The 19,268-nt window shown below is 39.0% G+C and overlaps 1 protein-coding gene across 1 annotated transcript; it reads left to right on the forward strand.

The window, feature by feature from the left end:
• Positions 1 to 4,856: 4,856 nt before the first annotated feature.
• On the forward strand, positions 4,857 to 18,464 carry ino80da (INO80 complex subunit Da). Its single transcript, XM_055215487.2, has 10 exons — positions 4,857 to 5,131; positions 6,344 to 6,590; positions 9,035 to 9,840; positions 9,971 to 10,073; positions 10,181 to 10,405; positions 11,657 to 11,766; positions 13,040 to 13,173; positions 13,260 to 13,474; positions 13,662 to 13,819; positions 13,984 to 18,464. The coding sequence occupies exons 2-10, from the start codon at positions 6,373 to 6,375 to the stop codon at positions 14,910 to 14,912; spliced, it is 2,898 nt and encodes a 965-aa protein (XP_055071462.2). The 5' UTR covers positions 4,857 to 5,131; positions 6,344 to 6,372; the 3' UTR covers positions 14,913 to 18,464.
• Positions 18,465 to 19,268: the final 804 nt, after the last annotated feature.

Consider the following 19,268-nt stretch of genomic DNA (forward strand, 5'->3'; position numbering starts at 1 on the left):
CAGCTTCGCGTCGTGCCTAACAACGCCCCTAAGCTGTTATAAAATGCACTGGTAACCCACTGCTTCGCGGGGTTTATTGCTTTAATAAACCTAATAAAAAGTAATTAAAGTATAAAATAAATATAAAAAATGTGACTTTATAATGCATTTTTATACAGGAGTGACAGTGACACATTAAAGCTCAGGGTGCATGATCTCTGAAAGCCAATGTTGATATTTGAAATCACCTAAACAAACACACCCCTAGCCCAATAGAATCTGCCCCTTGTAGACCCGCCCCACACATACGCAACCCAGTCAATGATGTCGTAGACCTTACTGCTGATTGGCTACAAGTGTTTTGGTAGTCAGCCGACTCCCTTTTCCAAAGTGTTTTTCAAAAATCGTGCACCCCACCTTTAATATTCTTTGCATTTTGACAGATAAGTTGTCTCATGGATGAGTATAATGTAAAAAAGTGTTTGCACTTTAGTTTTAAAGTATAATCAACTAGGATTTACAAGTCATGTCAACTTTTATTTTAATTCTTGACTCAGTTGCTGTTGCTTATATAGTACAGTTGAATTAGCTTAACTTATTTCAACTTTTTTATAATGGCCAAAAAATTCCCATGTAATTTTATGAATTGTTATTTATTTAAACATTAAATATTCTTTAACAAACTTTAAATACAGATAGGTTGGAGAAAAGTGATTTTAAAAACAAACACATTCTTCTGAAATCAGTGACAAGAACGAGCAGCTTCACTTTGCCACAACCTGCATGAATACAACAGACAATCTCAAGAGACATCTCTTTAAATCTCTGGTAGGAATCTGTGCACATAACAAAAGATTTTAAACTAGCATGCAGGTAATTCCACAGCAAAGATTTGAGCAACAATACATTTCAATGCCTTCATGGTAAAATCACTACAATTGGCCCACACATTGAGGCTTTGAAGGCAGCACAAACGCAGAAACCGAGATAATTCTCCTACAAATGAAAATTCTGTCATCATTTACTCTCACTCATGTTGATGTAAACCTCTATGAGTTTCTTTATTCTGTTGAACACAAAAGATGATTTTCTTTTGGCAACAACACAGTTGACGGCATTAGATGTGTGCTTACCATCATAATCTTTAAGATAATAATAAAAAACATTAAACCCCAGATTTTTGTGTGTGTCCATGACTTACAGTCCTACTGATACAGTTAATGTCTCGATGTAAATAACACACTTATTTAAATAAAAATGACACACAGCTGGCTGATTCTTTCTTAAGATGTTCCTTAAATGAGTTGCTTTACGAGTCACTGTGGCTTTTCTCCATAGAGATGTGTTCTGATGTGAAAATACAGAGATGATTATATGGTGTTTACTGTATAAATCTGATATTTCAAGAGCATTAATTGCAGATGTCTCTGCAGCTGTGTGGTAGTCTCTCATTGTGCTAAATGATTTATATCTAACACATTAACTGCACTATAATGCCTTTGTAATATATTATAATGAGTATTTTATTGTTTACATAAACATCCATATCCATGATAACTTCATAGTAAAACCTTTAAGAAGTATGATGCATGCACTCAAAAAAATAAATGTTGGATGTACCCACCGTCGCCGAAATCGACGCCTATGAAAACACCCTGGTTTTATTAATCTGTTAATTTTATGCAACAATGTTATAATGGCTGAACAAAGAATTTTTAAGTAAAGCTGACAAGACACACTTTTGTTGAATTCAATTAAATTAAGTTCAAATTCTTAAAGGAGCAGTATGTAGGATTGTGGCCAAAACTGGTATTGCAATCACAAAACTTGTGACTGAAACTGGTACTGCAATCACACAACTGGTGGCCAATACACAACATGACAACATAAACATCAGTTGAGGGCTGCAACTTCACTTTTTAAATGACAATATCCTGGCCAGACCACTGTTGTGAGTGAGATAAGTGTTTGAAATGAAAATAATTTCTTAATGTCTAGTGACATATCAGGGCCATTTTATGATTAATTGATATACATTTCTTACATACTGTTCCTTTAAATAATTTGTTTAAAGTAATCTCAACATTATTAGGGATTAAGTAAAATTGGTAAAAGTGAAAGTTTTTTTTTTTTTTTTAATTGGGAATACTTCAGAATGCAGATTTGTCTTATTTACCAGAATTTTTTAAAATGTTGTTAATAAGCAAATTTCTATTTATATGTGTGCTGTGTAAAAATCAAATGAGTGTGTTTACGCAATCTTTCTGAATAAAATGAAATGTGTAAAATGTTACATAAATTATACACAACATTTGTCTTCATTAACTTATACTCCAAAGAAAAGTGCAGCTTCAGTCATTTGGTGTTCATGCACAAAAAATGAAAGCCAGACTTGTTCAGAAGGATATGTGTGTGAGTGAATGATGACATAATATCATTTGTGTAAACATGCTGTCCAAATGCCTCACAATGAGAGTTCACATACTGTATATATATTTTTTTGTGTTTTAATGTGCAATCTTTTTTAGGCAACTTACTTTGCCTTTCAAATGGAAAATAATGTTAAACAATATTCAGACTGAGACTTGCCCTATTTGATTTCCCATGAAATATTCTGGTTTTATCAGACAACCCAGTATCACGAAATTATGAAAATGAATAATTCATGTTAACATTAAGGTGTGGTTTCCCGGACTGGGATTAGCTTAAGCCAGGATATAACTAGTTCTAACAAACATGCCTTACTAAAAACATTACTTGTGTGCATTTTGAGGCAAAACAAAGGACACTGATGTATTTTAAGATATGTCAGTGCAAGTTGTTTTCAGTTTGGACAGCTCTTACATTTATTTTAGTCTAGGACTAGTCTTAGCCCTGTCCGGGAAACCATCCAAGTTCATAGCACGTCTGGGATTTAAAAGTGCAGTATTGGATCATGCATGTAGATTTTGGCCGAGGCACAGTGTCTTGTGAATCCGCTGTATTTAGGGTAAAATAATAAATCTGATTATTAAACTGATCTTTGGTGATTGATAACAGTTGGGTTAGTAAACATAATGGGGTGGTTTCCCAGACAGGGCTACGACTAGTCCTAGACTAAAATAAATTTAAGGGCTGTCCAGACTGAAAACAACTGGCATCTTAAAACTCATCAGTGCCTTTTGCACTCAAAATGCATAAAAGTCATATTTTCAGTAAGGCATGCTTGTTACATCTAGTTATATTTCCTAATTAAACTAAGGCCTAGTCCTGGTTTAAGCTAATCTCTGTCCGGAAAACCACCCAATAATGTTTTAATGTAGATTTTTGTCTGACAATTTAATGTTTTAAAGCATTAACAACAACAAACAAACAAAAACATGATTTTGTAAATAGTAATCAATACACCAAAATAACATGGTTAATTTTCGTAAGGGGTGACCTTGGCAGAACTGATGAGGGCTATGAGAAATACTCCAACCTACAGGAGACAAACTCAAACTGCACTGATAACAGATAGCAGTGCCACACACTTTTGAATTTTTTTTTTAATGAAAGTCTACATCAATAACACTCACCATACCCTTGTCATTTATTTCTGCTCCTAAGATATTTGCGATTTAAACACATTTATCTATTAAAGGCGGAGTCCATGATGTTTGAAAGCCAATGTTGATATTTGAAATCACCTAAACAAACACGCCCCTACCCCAATAGAATCTGGACCTTCTGTTCATAGACCCGCCCCACACATACGCAACCCGGCATTTGATTTGATTTTATTGGCTATAAGTGTGTTTTGGTAGTCGGCCCGTCTCCTTTTCCAACGCGTTTTTCAAACATTGTGGACTCCGCCTTTAATTGTATTGGTTTATTTGGTTCAGACTCTTACTTAGCCCTTACCATTTAAATGTGGGGTGCATGATCTCTGAAAGGCAATGTTGACATTTGAAATCACTTAAACAAACACGCCCCTACCCCAATAAAATCTGGGGCCTATACCATGAAGCTGGTTTAGTTGGTTAGCCAGCTTTGTTTAGGATTAGTTTGTGCAAATCCTGGGTTTTGGGTACCATGAAAATAGCTTTTACCAACAAGGCCTGCACATTGGCTTGGTTTTGTCAACCTGAAACTAATCCTGTAACCCTGAGTTTGTTTAACCATTTTCATGGTACGGGCCCCTGGATCTTCTATTGACAGACCCGCCCCCCACATACGCAACCCAGGCAACGATGTCGGGTTGTAGACATGCCCCTTACAAAAAAAAAAAAAATAGACATGCCCCTTACTGCTGATTGGCTATAAGTGTGTTCTGGTAGTCGACCGACTCCCTTTTCCAAAGTGTTTTCCAAAAATCACGCACCGCGCCTTAATAATAAAATTATTTTTAAAACAAATTATGACTCCTGGAGAAAACCTGGAATTTTATAGTTAGTTTTAAAGTCTCTCTATCGCCATCTAGAGTGTGTATCAGTTAAGAGTTGGATGATCCATTGACATGACAGTATTCACAATGTGGTATTCACTACAGACAAGTATCTCAAATGTTTTATAGGTTTTCTTTACAGCTTGCCATTCAATCATTTATTATGATAAGTTTTTTAGAATTGTAGTTTGTTGTTGTGGTTGCATCTTGCAAAATGTTTAATATCCTACTCTCTTATTTGTAAATCACTGAGTATAAAAATTTCTGCTAAATGAATGATAAATGTAGTTGTAGTGGCTGTTAAATAGGGAATGCTGTTGTTCAAGTGATGAGCTACAACAGCTCCATCCACACCCTATAATAAACTCCAAACAACACTTTTATAAATAAAACTTCTTCATGGTGCACCTTTGTGGTGATTATGGTGGATGTAGCTCATCATGAATGTGTGATTACTGTATGTTCTGTATTGAGTTCATTATGGTTGTCATGTCCCCGTAGTGCCGATAGTGGTGCTGTGAGTCTGCCGAACACTGAACTCTAAACCCCCGCAGATCTGCTAAATGAGAGCAGAAGATCACATAATATTAAAAGTCTATTTTTAATCGGGTGTACGTCCTCAGCAGGGAATACCATCACACACCATTAGAAATTCCGATGAATGTTCCGTGCAGTTGATGATCGTCGATGGGCGTTTGTGTGCAGTCTGCCTGGAGTGAAACCCCGTAGAGGCTAAACTCACTGCAGGTAAGCGAAACCCGCGGACTCGATTACACTTGTGCCCGTGATCTGAGCTCTCTCATCCCGTCACCGCGCCACTCAAACACCGATGCTTAGCAATCCCTGCAGGCCAATGTTTACACTGGCTCAAAATGTACATTACTAAGACGTGTTAGGGTTTCTTAGATAAAGGTGAATGAAGCAATACATGTACGTGTTTTTAAGCGACTATTTTTTAAATGCATCAAATACGCGAATATTAATTTATAATCCATAGCAGCGCTCCGCTATCAAGGCCTGATTTAACGGGCCGCATCGCCATTGTTTATAGCTATATTTACTGCGAATAATTTACAAACATCCCACATTTATAAAACAAGCAAATCATAACGTCTTTGTCACCATCAGTTAATGTTTTATTTTTTAAGCTTATGCATATCTCGGTATGCCTGCAATCAAAGCAGCAGAATGCAGTGTTTGTGTTTCCTGGGTTTGTTTTTAGCATCGAAGCTAACGTGTGTAATATCAGAATATTGTAGATTTTACTGCAAAGGCCCTCAAATTTAACACGTAACGTATACACGCTGATAAATTATATAGTTCTGCTTTCACGTGAGCTTATCTTATGACAAATATAGTATTTTTTAACTTATTTAGCATGTCAGTTTGATGACAGATAATGATTTTGTTTATTTGATGCGCTTTATGAATGTGGTTGACATATGAAAGATAACGCTGAAATAAACAGTAAAGAAAAAGTACAAATTTTATTATAACTCTAATAACTTGCTGAAGAATCAAAGATTTAACTGTAAGTTAAGAGTTAAATTGAATAGATATATAAAAGATTTATCCAGCTAACTAAGTTAAGGGTAGTGCTTAAAGATTAACATCATTGTTTGTTTGGGTTTCTCAGATGTCTGAGTCTTTGTGTGTGTTATAATCTATGACCAGATGAGCTGTCTGTAATTCATAGCTGCAGTAGGGTTTAAACATTAAACCAGAACACAAGGGGTTACATAACTGTGTGTAATACTGTCACTGTTGTCAATGGTCAATTGTGAATATAAGTAGCTTCTTTAAGTGTGTTTTAGAGGAAATTTAAATCGTAAACAAGCATGTTTATGTGCTTTGATCCAGAGTGTGCATAGCTGCATGCTTCATGAATCTGTCCTGAATTTATGTGATGTCATATTATTTTACACACACACACCTGCTGACTTGTCTCTTTCTCATCAGCTGATGTTCTCAGGGACTCGAGTCACGTGATGTACGAAGGTAAACACATCCATTTCTCAGAGGTGGATAACAAGCCGCTGTGCTCCTACAGCCCGAAGCTCTGTAAGCAGCGTAGATTGAACGGATACGCCTTCTGTATTCGCCATGTTCTGGAGGACAAAACTGCGCCGTTTAAACAGTGTGAATATGTGGCCAAGTACAACAGTCAGAGATGCACCAACCCCATACCTAAAGCAGAGGAGCGGAGGTAAAACCTTCAACCCACCCCCGATCAGAATTCATCTGATTACAGCTGTTTGTGTGTAAACATTGGTGTTATGCATGCCTTTTTTTTTAACATTGTACATGCATTGTTTTATACATGCACACATTGTGAACCACAAGCAGTAGGATTTGTTTTTCCAAACTGAAGCGGAGTCTGACCGTGCGTTCACACCAGAAGCAAAGAAATCACACTATTCGCACATAGTTGGACTAGGCTTGCCGCGATAGTCTGTGAAACGATGATTACCGGTGCTTCAGCCTCTCACCAGTTAGATCACTTGCCCACCGTGACACCGTCTTTCAACATCGTTTTGATATTTTCTTGTAATTAAATCATTTAGTTTTGTTAGAGAGAGCAAACACTAACATCTGAATGTGTCTGCTGCCTGAATTTAGCGGAGCTGAACGTGCGTCACGTCAGATTTGATTTATTTCCGTCAGAGTGTGTGCGAGGCGAGCTGACTGACCAGACAATGGCAGAAGCCGCGTGCCTACTCGTTTTTGTTATAATATCCATATATGATGTTTAATATACGCGAAATCGTTTTGTTGTTTGTATTTTTCAATAAGAAAAATAATAAACTCATCATTCAAGCAGCGCTTTATGGAGAAGTAGCCAGTTGCTCTGCTTGGGACTGGCGGGTTCTGTTAGAATTATTGCACTCGCAATGCATGCAAATTCATGCGCGATTTACCGCAGCGTAAGCAAGCACTGCATTTAAGCAGTTGCGTAATTCAAAAGTGAAAGTAAAATGCACACGTCTGCATGCGCATTTATAAGCCCCTCCCACCACCGGGTTTGTCACGCGCTGATTAACCGGTGGGAAAATTCTGTCACCGCAGCAACCCTTAGTTGGACGCTTGAACATTTTAAGTTAACTTACGTCATTCGTGCGTAATTCGTGCGTAATATTCACGTCATTCGCGAGTGATATTCAGATGTGAATATGCTCAATTTGCCGGCTTTAGCTAGCTTGTAGTCTCAATATGTATATAGCTCAAATTAAGTAAAGAGCAACTTTACCAGATTGTTCAAACTCACTTTCTTCCAAACTAGATCCTTTTTATTCCTGTTTCTTTAAAAGTATGAATATGTGTCGTACAGCTACGGGTGTACACATACAACAACGAGGATTTTGTCCTCCATTGTTGTTTTGTATTTCTGCCTCAGCTCCCTACGTCATAATCACGTCAATACTAGGGCAAGCTCCTGATTGATTTATGCGCCAAAGTTCAATTTTTTTTTAAACTTCTAAAACTTTTTTTAAACTTCTAAAACTTTTTTTAAACTTCTAAAACTTTTTTTAAACTTTTAAAACTTTTTTTTAAACTTTTAAAACTTTTTTTTAAACGTCAAATGTCCGAAACGCTTAATTTGCGCTGCAGGATGTCTATTGTGTTATTGCATTGACTTACAGTTTTTTACAGATGCTAGGACACATCTCTCAATACTTGGGTCACTTTTGCAAAACTCTTTACACAGTGAGCACAACAGAAGTCTAATGTGGGCTAAACTGAGGATTAATTATCATTGCTTTGTCACAAAATGCATTCAATGACTACATCTCTCAAATTTCATGAATTCTTTTCTCACTCAGACACAACAACTGCCAAAACTCTTTGTACGTATAGGCCAATTTGCACATGCTTACATACTGTTTTCAAAACTGTTAAACTTATGTTCAAAACAATAACATAATACAAAACTGAAGAAGACAGCAATTTGCTACATTTCTACAGTAATATTTTAATGAAATATATTTTAAATCTTAAAATTAAATGCTGTAAAAACAATTGGGCAAATGGAGAAGACCAAGTAGATTAGCATTACTATTGTATCTGTATCAGTGGATGGTGTGTATACAAATTGTTATATTTTGGAATTACAAAAAAATTAAAAATAAACTACATAAAATATTGACAAATTCTGCATCATGTTTCATTCCAGTAACATATATTGCAGTGAATTATAAACAGAGATGCTTCCTTGTTTTACACAAGAAAACATTGTATAATGCTACATGTTGTTAGTGTTTTTAAGGTCATTGTTTTGTGGGTGACAAAGTGTTTGTCGGCTGTCAACCTTTGCTAGTATTCTGAAAGAATGAGTTGATTTGAGACCTGATTCCTGAATAAAGTGTTAGTTGTAGTGAATTTTGAATGTAAAATGAACTGCTTTGCCAAGCTGAAAGTTGGTTATAAGAACTGTGTGAAGAGTTTTGCAAAAGTGACCTAAGTATTGAGAAATGTGTCTTAGCGTCTGTAAAAAACTGTAAACATAAATCACTCGCGCTTAACGCTTCATTCGCATCTGGTGTGAACACACCGTCAACCTTACCCAGAATAATTCAATTCTTTATAAATTTTATTTGGTTATTCTTTAAAAAAGGTCTGTAATTGGATTGACATGTTCTTTTGTTTTGGCAGATACTGTAACAGCCATCTACAAGTTCTGGGCTTCATCCCTAAGAAGGAGCGCAAGAAGAAGCAGGACGCTCTGGATGAGGTTCGCGGCCGCACCCACGTGGAATCTGTCGCTCTAAACATTACTGTACCCTCTCTGGTTCTGAGAGACTCTAACGGTCTGGACGGCCTCCCTCCTTCACCACCCTGCTCCCGTCTCGCCCCTCTGCCTCTCTCAGACGCCGACCTCCTCGACCCCTTCGCCTTTTACGAGGAGGACACAGACGGAGAGGAGAGCGGGGCACAGAGGAGCTACGGCAAAAGAAAACCTTCCGGTAGGCCCGTGATTGGCCTGAAGGTGACCGCCCAGGACCCAGAGCACCATCAGGCAGCCTCCGAGCACTTAAGCGCAGTCACTGAACCCTGCACTCTTCCGACTTCCCCGCACCTACCACAGCCACCTCCACCACCTTCACCTCAACCCCCATCGAGGCTTGTCCAACACCCCCAACTTACAGATCGGCCGCCCTATGTTCAACATGGAGCGGTGCAGACACTGCTATGCAAGCCAACTCCAGCTCAGACTGAACCTTCGGTGTTGGCCGGCCCGCCTCCGTCATCGGGTGCTCAGAACCAGCCGCTCAGCCGTAGACCCGCCCCTGTGGCTTCTCCCCGCCCACCTGCCACCCAGGACTGCCCACAGCACCGCTCTGTGGCCATGCGGCCCACTGCCTTCATGGCGCCTCCCGTCTGCTTGCTTAGACTCCAGCACCTCGTGCAGCTCTATTCTCAGAGACAGCGAGAACACAGAGACCTGTTCCCACATCTCGGTACGATACCTGCACAAACAGAACCGTTTACTAAACACAACTTTGGTCCTTGCGGAGTGGGAGGGCATTGAATTGCATTGTCTTACATTTGGTAATACAAAACATTTTAAATATGTATGTGCATGTTTAGGTCTAGACTGGTCTGAGGACAGTACAGATGATGAAGATACAGATGAGATCGTATCTTCACTGCCTCACGGCTTGAGGACACAGGAAGGAAGTTCTCATTTCAGGTAAGCTAGTCACCTGTTCCTGACCACCAAATGAAAAAAGTTTGAGACGGAACGATGCCATAATGTTACTCAAACTAATTTATTGCATGTTTTTTTGTACGCATCAGCACTGCAGGTGAGAAACCGCTGTCCCGGCGGGCACGTCTGACACAGCTGTGTACGTACCTACAGGAGAGGTATAAACACCTGTGTCGACAGGACAGATCAGCCACCCGTCACAGCAGATACAGATACGCCTTCCGCAAAGCTCTGATTCATGCGGCCAGCAAAGATCCCGACTGCACTGCCCAGCTCATTCAGAGGCTAAACAAGAGCTCCCAGACGTCAACCGGGTGTGTTGAGCTATGTGTTTACAGATGATGTGTTTGTGTCAGCGGAATACAGCTGGTTTTGGGCGTTTCTTCCGTGCATGTTTACATGCTGTGCTGAACAAGATAATGGCTAATATAAACATGATTATAGTTACAGAAACACATCAGTGGAGACTGTACACACATTAACATTGTACAAACATAACACTAATTGATCATGCATATAAAACATAATAGTTCAGTTATAATTCAGACAGATAAGAATTGTGAAATTGGAGGTTTTGTGAAAAATTAACTATGAGCTAAGAGTATGGGAGGATGTCTAAAATCTTAGTAACACTTTTATATGGGGAACTATTCTCAGTTTAACAAGTTAGCTTGACTGTTACAAGCATATTGGCTGTTTAATAGTACTTAAAAAGCACATATAAGTACATATAAAGCTCATATTAATGCATCAGGGTTTCCAGCAGAAAATGTGTTAGTTAAGGTGGTAGGGGTGGTTGGGGCCGAGGGCGTGGCAATAAAATGGGCGGGGCGTAAGCGTCATGATGAAAATTAAAATATTTTAATAAAATAAAAAATTAAATATTAATTTTTAAAAATCTCAAATAAAACTTCATTTTGAAGAAACTATGACCAAAAAATGAACACATACTAGACTATTAATGAATTAAATGTTTTTAAAAACTGATTATTTACCACTATTAATTACATTATCTTAAAGGAGTGTAACTGTAGCATGTAAATAATGCACATAAATAAAGTGAGCAAGAGCGCTCAACAATTATATCTAATCACAGGCATGTGAAACCCTAGCAGGTTGCTCAAACAACAAATTCACCAGCTAACTTACTTTAAAACTGCAAGAACTATATAGACTAATACAATAACCCCGCTCGCGGTTTGATGCGCGTACGCACTATTCTCTGAGATGCACTTGACGGCCTTTTGCAGCAAATTTTTTTTTTTTTTTTTTGACGATCTTGTTAAAGCGGTAGGGTTTCCAAGCTTAGGCGGGCCGCCTTAACTGAAATATGCTGCGGGAAACCCTGTGCATGATTGTATTCTACACTCCTAATCCTACACTTAAGTGCTATAACAACTACCTAACTAAGTAAATTTAGGTAGTAAATTTGGAGTTCCCCATACTCTTTGGCCATTGGGAAAAAGCCATTCTGGTGTCTGACAGTTCTTATTTTGATCAGTCTGTATCGCCTGACAATGTGGAGGAGTTTAAATATATGTATGAAAGAAATATTTGTTTTCCAGTTCAAGGTCTGCAGTACCACACACATATGAAAGGACGGCTTGTATTGGAAGCACGGAGGGTCAAAGCTGCAGAAACATAGCTTTGCCATTTTCACGCCACTGTTTCCAACGTATCCTTGATATTGGAGTATAAACTTTTTCTCGAGAGTCTCTTGAGTCGCTTTGGAGGTCCTGCTAAAGCTAAGAATGAAGCTCTTAGGTTTTTTTATATCTGTTTTTTCAAGACTGATTGCAGCTGAGTATGTCCAAAACTATGGTCTGATTTGGTCACTTGAGAGATTAACTGATTTACTAAATCATTGTTACCCTGCTGCAGAACAGAATACCATAAAACAGTTGTATAACATTGAGTATACTTTTTACAAATATACATAAATGTCACAAAACATAAAGGTCTGACCATAAACCCAAGTTGACAGGTTTTAAACGCATTATTTAGTCAAAGCGTTAGTTCAGAATGATAATTTTTTTAAATTTATTATTCACACCTGTAAAGACATGCGTTCATCTACAGGGTTCCCACGGGTCCTTGAAATCCTTGAAAGTTTGTGAATCTGGGTGAAAAAATTCAAGGCCCTGGGAAGTTTTTGAAAATATACATGCATAGATACAGGTCATTGAAAGTGCTTGAATCTGTTTTATGCAAGAGGTTTTCTAGGAAAAAAATCCATATTATTCTCTGTGTAGTGTAGGATAATATCATAAAAATTCTAGACTTTTTAAGCACACATGCTAAACTGTTCACTTTAAATGCTTATTTCTTCTGTATGCGAATGTTGATTCATACCAAAATGCTTTTTTGCAAAGTTGTGTTTGACACACGAAAATGTCTCGGGTTACGTATGTAACTGTTGTTCCCTGAGAAGGGAACGAGACGCTGCATCTCATTTGCCATACTTCCTGCGTCCCTGTAACGCCGTCTTTGGCAATATTTCAGATAGCGATATACTTCCTGGCTCCTGCATCACCCTGTCTTTGTCATTTAGCCTCACCATTGGTTGAATTTGATATACACATTCAGACGCACTTACCCCTGGAGGCGTCCCCAAAGTGTCACTGCAGTGACGCAGTGCAAGTTCCCTCGAAAGGGGAACTGTAACATTGTATCTTAAAAGGTAACACGATGTAACCTTGCTCTCACTTTGAAATGTGTCCCCACATTTAGTCCTTGAATTTGAGGGTATTGGACCTGGCAAGTCCTTGAAAGGTTCTTGAATTTGAAGTTAACTAAGGTGTGGGAACCCTGCATCTCCTAACCCTTTAAATCTACACTGTTATCTTAAAAATCAGATTTGTGCTAGTAGTGTAAGTAGGAACACTTGTTGTGTGGTGTTCAGTTGTGTTCTGATAGTGAGATTGGTTCTTGACAGCATGTTGCTACAGATATCCTACTGAATCGCTCTCAGCAGCTGTTTTCCAGTTGCACTGCACGCTTCGCCGATGGCCAGCAGTGCTCCGTTCCTGTGTTTGACATCACTCATCAGACGCCTCTTTGTGATGAACATGCCAAGAAAATGGTGAGAGACCCACTACTTACCTTGACATTAGGCAGGTTGCTGCAGAATTGTTGTAAGAGTTGTAAGTACGTGTTGGTGTGTGACAGGATAATTTCCTGCGTGGAGACGGAAACAGACGCAGTCAGCAGCAGCAGCGGCGTCCACGTAAGAAGACCAAACCGCCTGCGCTGACCAAGAAACACAAGAAGAAGAGGAGACGAGGACCGCACAGACCTCAGAAGCCCATTCCTCCAGCTGTGCCACAGGGCAACCTGGGAATGCCCTACTCGCTTACACTGCCTACTCATCATACTCACATCAGGTACCATTCTGTGATCAACATTCTGTGATTTCTTTGGCCCAATATATACTTTGCTTATACAATTACGCAAATAAAATACTTATGGATATACAAACTTGATGCTGAAATGGTTCAGAACACACTATGTAACTTATTGCAAGAATGCAAAGAACTAAATTCAGTGTTTGCTTCTCCGTCACTTTTGTAGGAGTCCATCTACACCTGAGCTCAGTGCAGACGAGCTTCCTGATGACATCACTAATGAAATGCCTGACATTCCTCATGATCTTGAGCTGAATCAAGAGGATTTCTCTGACGTGTTGCCTAGACTAGCTGATGATCTTCAAGATTTTGACCTCTTTGAGGGTATGTCGCTCAACACAATTCCAGCACTTTGTAATACAGGCATTGAATCATAGCAAAGATATACTGATAGATCAAAATATTGTGCATGTCCTCTCTCAGAAAACAAATGCATTCTGTTTGTTTAGTTGTTTTGCACCTTGTCTGAATTTTCTTTTTGTATCCAGGTAAGAATGGAGAGCTGTTGCCTACCACAGAGGAGGCAGAGGAGCTGGTCAGAGCCCTGCAGGCGATGGGCTCGTATCCTGACTCACTGGTGTGTTTATCCTCAATAGGCGAACTGACCCCCACGGATGGGGTTGACCACCGCTCCATGGCCGTGTTCTCTGGATCAGGAGTTACAGCAACAGGCATTGGAGACCTTCTGAGCGGCCGCATGGCCGCCGAGACCTTTCCTAATTTAGAACTAGAGGGGAATCTTCTCCATGCACCAACGGGCCATCATTTTCCCACGTCCACCTCTCCTCAGCCCACCCAGAGCAGCACCACAGCACCCCCTACAAGCTCCAGCAGTGGATTAACAGAACGAACGCTTTCCCGGGCTCCCAAGCCCGAATCCTCCCCACCAGGTAGTCATTACAGCGGTGAGCACATGCCATCCCCTTACCAAGATCACATCTCTCCCCCACACGGTGCCTCTTATCAGACCGACCCACCTCTCTTGCTAGAGGTGCCTTTAAGCAGTGCTCCAGGGCCTCCACGCACCTCCTGGAATAATCTCCCGTTATCTATCACAGACCCGGCACAGTTCGGTAACCTCCTCACTGCTGATACTCACCTCCTGTCAACGTCTCTTTCCACACCACCCTCCACCTCCCACTCTGCAATCTTGCAGCCTATTGCCGCACTATCCGCGTTCTCCCAACCAGGCACGACCGGACTTGCTTCGTCCTCCCCTTCATCCCGCGACCTGCTTGCCCCCACCCAACCTAAGCTACAGCTCCCGCAGTTTAGTGCTGCCTTTGGCCATCAACTGGCTTCCCACAGTGGGATCCCCAAAGACCTGCAGCCCAGCCATAGCTCTACAGCGCCACCTACAAGCTTTACCATCACTAGTGCAACCGCTGCCACCTCCCCTTTCCCTCAGAGCAACTGAGTCTGATAGAAAGATCGAGCGACAGGCCGTTCCGCCTTAAACCTTTAAAGGAAAAGTTTCCCGTCGTATTTTAAATCTGATGTTTTTGAACGCAACCTCTAAAAGTCTACAGTGGAGTACACAAAAAATGTTTAGCAGTATGCACAGAACTTTTAGTTTGCGTTTAAAAGTGTCACAGGTCTGAAGTTTTTTGGCATTTTTCATTTTTAGGTAAACCAGGCTTTTAAAGCTCTGCATTTGACATCATAGGCTAATTTGAGTGCTACTGTGCTCGGCCTGTTTGTTGATGTTATTATTCCACAGTTGTGTCCTGCCCTCACATACCTCTTTTGCACTGACGTGGTGATGGTGCTAAACGTTAACTTTATAGTTACTACATAAAATAGCCACGATCAAACATCACAATCTGTCATCCTGTCTAAACCGGACGCTTTACTATGCTAACCACATCGGTGGCTTATCGACTAGAAACATTGATGCTGAATTCTCAGAGCATTCATTAACACAGACGAGCTGTGTTGAGCCAGTTACGGTTAAATACATACAGTAGGCACTTAGTGTAAACATCTTCGTTAATTATAATGGGGTATTTTTGGTTTTTAATAAGTTATTTAAATACATAACATCAATTTGTAGTAATTAATTCACATATCAAAAATAATATTATGGCAAAAAATCTCTTCATTTTGAATAGATGAGTAAAATAAGGTGGCTTCACATTTGGCACTTAAAACTTAAGACAGCACCAATAACTATGATGAGACCTATTTATCTAAATTACACAAGGACATTATCTCCCCCAGGTTACTCCTGAGGTTCTGTTTTTAAAAGCCACTGTGGAAACGTGAAATAATGCCTGCGAGCACTATGTTGTGTGGAAATGGGCTAATGGTTGTTGTATATGACTAGTGAATCATATTCTATCAGTAATAATCCCACAATTCTCATTTAAAGTAATTCGTCAGAGTAGCAGGTTGTTTGTTTGCTTTCTTATAGGGAGGTGCATATGTGTGTGCCGTTTATACCTGGTATTTAACATGCATCTCGTTTACGTCTCCCGTCACCTGTGACCACTTCTCATCAGATATTGTCTGGGTGGACCGCAATTGCTGTCTCAGCATGTTGAAGCACCAACAGTTTTTGAAAAAGCACAAAGCTGATCCCATACATACTGGAATTTAACCACAGTAATACTCCCATATTACATTCTTCCCATGCTCTGTTACTGCATGTTGATGTGACACCTACTGAAGATACCCTGTGATGTCTTGTTGCATGTTCAGGTATGGATAATTGTTTTCTTTTTAAAATCATACCGATTTGCAAGGATCAAACCCTTGTTTCATTGCATTGATTATGCATTATATAACAGGATGACTGGGATGCATCGGGATGCATTATGAATATCAAGTATAACCAGAATCATGGTGACAGTGGAGCTAGAAAGAACCTTAGTATAGCCAACAAACTCTTTACAGCGCACATCATATGAGCAGGTCTGAGGTTTACTTATCAGGCCTGTTTTCAGGAGGTCATTTGCTTATTTGATGAGATCTTACACATGCTGTGGTCTCCTCACATCAGAAAACAATTGAAGCAATAATGTCATCAGCAGACTCCCACCTTATTCATCAGGTGAGGCTCAATCCCAGTCATCTCTGCTCTTAAACCATGACCCGAGTCTACCGATCTCTTCCTCGAAAACATTTCATTTCTGGCTTAGCCGTAACAGTAAACATCTCCAGATAGACCTCACCATGCTTGTAAAACACTGTTCTTATCTCTTTGCTAAATGAGCTCCATTATCAATGAAACTCTAAGGTAGTAGTTTTGCCAAATATATGGGTTCAAATGGTGCTTAATAAGTAGTATACAGTGGTTTGGTCCCTCCACAAGCCCTCTGCATCAGGATCTTGGAGTACATTAGAGCTGCCCTGGCAGATACACTTGATATCAATTGAAATAACCCTGTGTTGGTTGTGCGGACCTTTGGTGCAGTTTCTTTGGAGAAAGGTTTGTACAGCCTGATAGATTATCTTCAGACTTCCACAGATACGTCAGGTTTAATCTCACCGTCAGTCAGCCTTACGTCACATGGGACCGGCGTTCCCTGCGGATTTCAGTTTTAAAGTAAGAGTTTCTGGTAGATTTCAGACACTCGCATATATTGTTTATAAGTATTAAATATATTTATAGAGTAGATAATTGGGTTTTATTGGAGTGGCGAGAAAGCAAATATGAAATTTAAAAAAAAGAAAATGCGTCATTTGCAAGATACTTGGTGAAAATTGAATCATTTTGTGGTCATGTTTGGTAGTTTAATGGCTATCAAAATTCTTGTGATGAATCATTTTTATTAGTTGATGTTGTGTATCTGTGTCATTTATTTGGAGGTAAAGAGATGTGATCATGTGCAACAGTATTTTTGATAGCTATTAAAAAGTAACGGACCGTAATAATGTAAGACTGTAGTTTGAGCGTAAAACAACGGCCGTGATTCACCCGACACGTCTCACCTGCTTGTGCCCAACATGAAATAAGACTGCATTTATGAAACACAACAATTTTTCAACAATTCTTGTCACCAATAATTTAAAGGTTTTAGGAATAATTAAAATTCAATGTATTCATTCTTAAATAAATTGTTGGCAGTTTTTTACTCTTTGTTTTTTTTTTTATTCAATGCAACATTCTGTAAACAATGGTTTTAAAGGAATAGTTCCCCCAAAAATTAAAATTCTGTCACCTCATGCCATCCCAAATTTATATGATTTTTTTTTCTTCATTTTAACACAAACAATAATGAATACTGAAGATTTTTCTTGTATTGGTGTGCAACCATACTTGAAATAAGGTTTCCGTTTCTTTGATAATATTATTTGTGTTCAGCCTGTATACGCACTAATAATTTGCACAGAAATTTGTTTAGGCAGTGTTTCATGAATGAGATCGATGATAGTACCAGAATGATGGCCATTTTTTTAATCATTGTTTTTAAAGACTATTGAATTGAAGCTGTAATAACAGGCGTTATTGATTTTATTGGTCATACTCCTCCAACTTCTTACAGTTCTCCTGTGCTGTGCACTACACGTCTAAATTATGTTTCAGTCACTTGTGCAAAATACATCTCATACACGTGAACGAGAGAATTTTCGGTTACTGTCCCTGCCAGTGTTCATCAGTTGTGGCAAAAGTTTGTTTCTACTGTGTTACTACTGTGTTTATTGTGCAGGCGTACTGCACAGAAAACCTAAAACCCCACCGCACGGTCGCTTGCACTCTTTGTTCAGATGGCTGACTGATTCCTGTACTCACTGAATGTACTGTAGAACTGTTTTTAAAGCTGATAAGATAATCTAGTCACCTTTTGTTATTTGTCTTTAATTTGTCTAAGGTATTTTTTGTATACAAAAGTTTACATTTTTATGTATATTTTTCTTGTGTAAAAATTATGTAATATGTGTATAAACATTGTATGTAATATCTGTATATAGAGTGAAAAATTTCAATCTTGTTTTTGGATGTAAGAATTAAAATTGTGTGAATTCGCTCGACTGTTCCTGTTGTTTGTATCGTTGTGGTCATTGCCCGAGTACAGATACATTGTGCATGCATACGTACTGCAGGTCAAAAATAGTAAATGAAGGGTACAGTCATTAAGACTAGGAAATAACACTGATTGAGTTTTAATTAAAGGTTTAAGATGAGTTTATAGTAGCATTACATATATAAACTGGTGTTTACCTCACTTCTCCAATATTTAGCATCCTTCCTCTACCACATATCTAAAGTACATTATATCTCATTACTAAATGAAAGCGCTGGTCAGGCGTTGCACGCACTCCGGGTGTTTGTTTATGACTTGCAAGTGCATCGCTACTCACTGAGATGGGTTAAGTGCAGAAGTCATGGGTTACCATACATTGGCCACTTCATCAAGATTGAGCCTCAAGCTGAACCTCAGTATCTGAATGAGCTAGACACGGACAAGTTCAAGCAGACCTGGGGCCTCATTATAAAATGTTGCGTAGAAAGTTTCCTAAATTTGGTCTCACGATCATTTTTCAAAAGTGCATATGTGTGACTCATAAAACGAACGTGCACAGAGAAAGCACAGGTATAGATGTGAAATCTATAAATCGCAAATGATCTTGAAATTGTATCTAAATAGTTTTAAATCTCTGCATTTAAACAATGCCTAATTAATGTCTTTGACACATAAAAGAGCACCTGTTAATATTTAAATCCTTTTCAAGCAGCAAAAATGGCTTATATTTTTCAAAACCAGCAGCAATTGGACAAGCAAAAGTGACAAGCTAAGCACTTTTCCAATAAATATGAATTTTGTCATGG

Source organism: Misgurnus anguillicaudatus, chromosome 17 (genome assembly GCF_027580225.2).
Source record: "Misgurnus anguillicaudatus chromosome 17, ASM2758022v2, whole genome shotgun sequence".
NCBI lineage: Eukaryota > Metazoa > Chordata > Actinopteri > Cypriniformes > Cobitidae > Misgurnus > Misgurnus anguillicaudatus.